This window comes from Cibotium barometz, chromosome 16 (genome assembly GCF_041138505.1).
Source record: "Cibotium barometz isolate CiBa-2024 chromosome 16, ASM4113850v1, whole genome shotgun sequence".
NCBI lineage: Eukaryota > Viridiplantae > Streptophyta > Polypodiopsida > Cyatheales > Cibotiaceae > Cibotium > Cibotium barometz.
The window spans coordinates 5,728,167-5,731,465 of NC_141061.1; the positions used below are offsets into that span (position 1 = coordinate 5,728,167).

At 38.3% G+C, this 3,299-nt stretch overlaps 1 protein-coding gene across 1 annotated transcript; it reads right to left on the reverse strand.

Annotated features, from left to right (window-relative positions):
- Nucleotides 1–991: 991 nt before the first annotated feature.
- Nucleotides 992–3,019, reverse strand: LOC147630293 (uncharacterized). The gene is made up of 6 exons (XM_086810069.1): nt 2,952–3,019; nt 2,529–2,862; nt 1,744–1,948; nt 1,376–1,650; nt 1,044–1,290; nt 992–1,012 (listed from the first exon to the last, which is right to left on the reverse strand). Exons 1-6 carry the CDS (start codon nt 2,995–2,997, stop codon nt 992–994), a joined length of 1,128 nt encoding a protein of 375 aa, XP_086666195.1. The 5' UTR covers nt 2,998–3,019.
- Nucleotides 3,020–3,299: the final 280 nt, after the last annotated feature.

Sequence of the window (3,299 nt, forward strand, 5' to 3'; positions counted from 1 at the left end):
TGGGTCAAGATTGTTGGCTGTGGGGAAGGTATTCTAGAGTCTTCTTGAGTTGGGGGCTCTCTTTCAAGCTCAGATTGGCAATTCTTAAATTCTTCAAGAAATAGATCAAGATAATTAGTAAAAAGGTAAAAATCCCCATACCTTTTTGTATATGTATATGTACGTAGATGTATATGTATCTATGTATATGTATATGTACATGTATGTGTATGTGTATATGCATATGTATATGTATATGTATATGTATATGTATGTAGGTATGTATCTATGTATATGTATAGGTATGTATATGTATGTAGGCATGTGTCTATGTATATGTATGTAGGTATATGTATCTATTTATATGTATATGTATGTAGGTATGTATATATCAAAACTTAACAATGTTTCTTTAAAATCTAGCATGCCAAATCTTAAATGTAACATGAACTTTGTATGTATGTAGGAATTTAGTGTATGTGTGTAGGTATGTATTTATGTATGCATATGTATATATACATATGTATATACATATGTATTTGTATATGTATATATCTGTATGTATATGTATCTAATATGTATATGCATATGGATAGTTTACATATGTATAGGTAGGAAGGTTTACATAAACATATACATTTACATTTACATGCATATAATTCAGTAGAAAGCAAAAAAGTACCTTTTTCTAGGAGCTCCTCACTTGGAGGCACATGATTTAGAGGATAGTCCAACCACCAAGGACATCTCTTAAATTCCCAATCAGAAACCCCTCTCTCAACCCATTCCTTCGGGTACATTGTTTCCGAGGAATTTGGATCTACCCATTCTTTGATTGCTTCCGTCTCTTCGTCCATTAGACCTTGGCCAATGAGTAGCTGCACCCACCTACATGTCCAAAATAAAACAAACAGTACTAAAATATTTTTTTAAAAGCGTATATATATTTTCTACAAAAATGTAATGGCATTAGAAGATATATACCTATAGACAACCCTCTTTGCGGCATTCTCTACCTCAGGTTGCTTTTGGCCTTCCTTTACTTTTCCAATCTTTGCCCACACCTCATGGAAAGCCCATGGTATGTGTTTCGATCGCTCCTCTTGCACCCATTGCATAAATGGTGGGATGTAGACAACATCATCATATACCAATAAACCCTCCAAAATAGAGTCTGCCTCCCCTATTAGCTCTTCCCAATACAACTCTTTCTTCATATGCAGCAACGTCTTTTTGTTATCCCCAAACATCTCTGAAATTACCTTGTCCTTTGCCCTCCCGGTCATAAGCATTTGAAGCAATTCCGTCTTCCTATTTCAGCATCATACCAAAACCATAAGAGATTAGATATTAAGGTTAGTTTATGTTAAGGGAGGTTTATTGACATGTGACATACCTTTGAGTTGAAATCCGAGATATGGCGACTGTGTAGAGCTTTTCTTTGGTCAGAGCAACCAATCCCTTCTTGGACCAATCATAGTTATATACGAGTTGAAAGAATGCATCACCATTGGATGGGTTTGCAATTATGAGCATCTTGTATGCTCTATCTCGAAATGTTTGCTCTACACCACGTCTGGCTTTCTCACATTTTGTCTCATATTCTTGCAACCCCATGGCATGTCTATCAATGCATGATATAGCTTGCTTCACCGCATTTTCAAACGGTGTCTACGTATAACGAAAAGGACTCATTATCACTCACACAATTAAAAAACATTGATAATCCGTTTATTAATAAAAGATGGGAAATGCAAACACTACCTTCCACACAAGCTGTGCCAAGATTGTAGCTGGAGCATTGTACCATTGCTCTCCACTTCGTCGCTCCAAACTAAGCTCCATTAAAGCCCACCTCCTTACGTCTTCACCAAGGTAGTCCAATATGGATGATTTGTCCGCCATTCCAAATCGTTGAAACATGAAGATCTCATGTGACAATGTGGGTGTAACACTAGTGCGCACCAATCTGTGTTGTAAAGAGTCACAATGAGCTAAGAACTTAACCATGACTTCACAATGTCCATAATTAAGTAGAGAGAGATCACTTACTCATTTTGAAATCGCAAAGCCAATAGCAATTCTCCTTCTTGCTTCTTGTCCACAACCAAAAATTGACATTTGACCCGGACATGGCGTGAGGGGCTATGAGACCAAGCTAGAGAAAGCAAAATAAAGATATTACAATATATTACTTTTAATGTTGCATAAAATCACTCTATGACATTCAAAAGAACATACCTTCACGCACTCGAGACATCCATGCCTTCACACGATGATTGCCATCCCATACAAGAAACTTCTTACCACTGAGATCCTCCCACTCAGTTCCTCTGATTTCATCCTCAAATCTGTCATGTTGTACCACCCAGTTTGGTCCCCATTCTTGCAAGTCTATTTGTGTGACCGCGAAATACATAGAGCTTCCTGGACGTGTAAGTGAAACTAAAAAAGCAGGAGATGCTTCGACATAACCATGGCAGTCAAAAGAATCACGAAACACCTCAAGTTGGGTAGAAATTGTACGGATGGATTCATTTGGAATCAGCCTGCATAAAGGGACCAATGGGGTAGAGGAATTGCGTTGCACAAAAAACTTAGTGAATACATCACCAAGCAATCCCAATTCAATAGATTTTCCAAGAAGCCTTCTATGGGTCTCCCCTTGACCAGTACTAGATTCAGGAATCTCCGTGTGAGTTGGAGGAGGTGAGCTCATTTCGTTCTCCAACACAAGCACTTCTTCCTCATGACCAAGAGAATTATGCGCTTCTGTTTCCTCTCTAACAGGAGATACATGTGAGGACAAAGGTGTCCGTGATTGAGCTTCCTCGCTAAGAGTCAAACAAACACGCCCAGATCTTAGTGAGTATCCCCTGTTGTCTGTAAGACACACACACCAAGCCCAAGTAAGCATATCTAAAACAATAAAACACAATCTCAATAGAATCTTGGCTATTCACATCATATACCTTTCTTAGTCTTTGCCTGTTGTTTTCCTGCTTTTCTTGGAGCCATCTTCCTTTCTTTTGCCCTGAATATGAGTAGCAAAAAGTTTGAGCTGAATCACACATAAACCCTACTTCATGTATATAGGAAAACATCAACCTCACACACAAACATCTCCAACTAGTGTGTGTGTGTGTGGGGAGAGAGAGAATAGCATAGACATGAAGTGAAGCCACGGATTATATTGAAGAGCTAGAGTTGCAAAATGGGCTCTTCTGGTTAGAGTGCACATTTGAGGAGAAACCAATAAACCTGAGCTTCCTAGCTCAATACAAGAGCCATTGAAGGAGCTAATATATATTGGCTGTTCA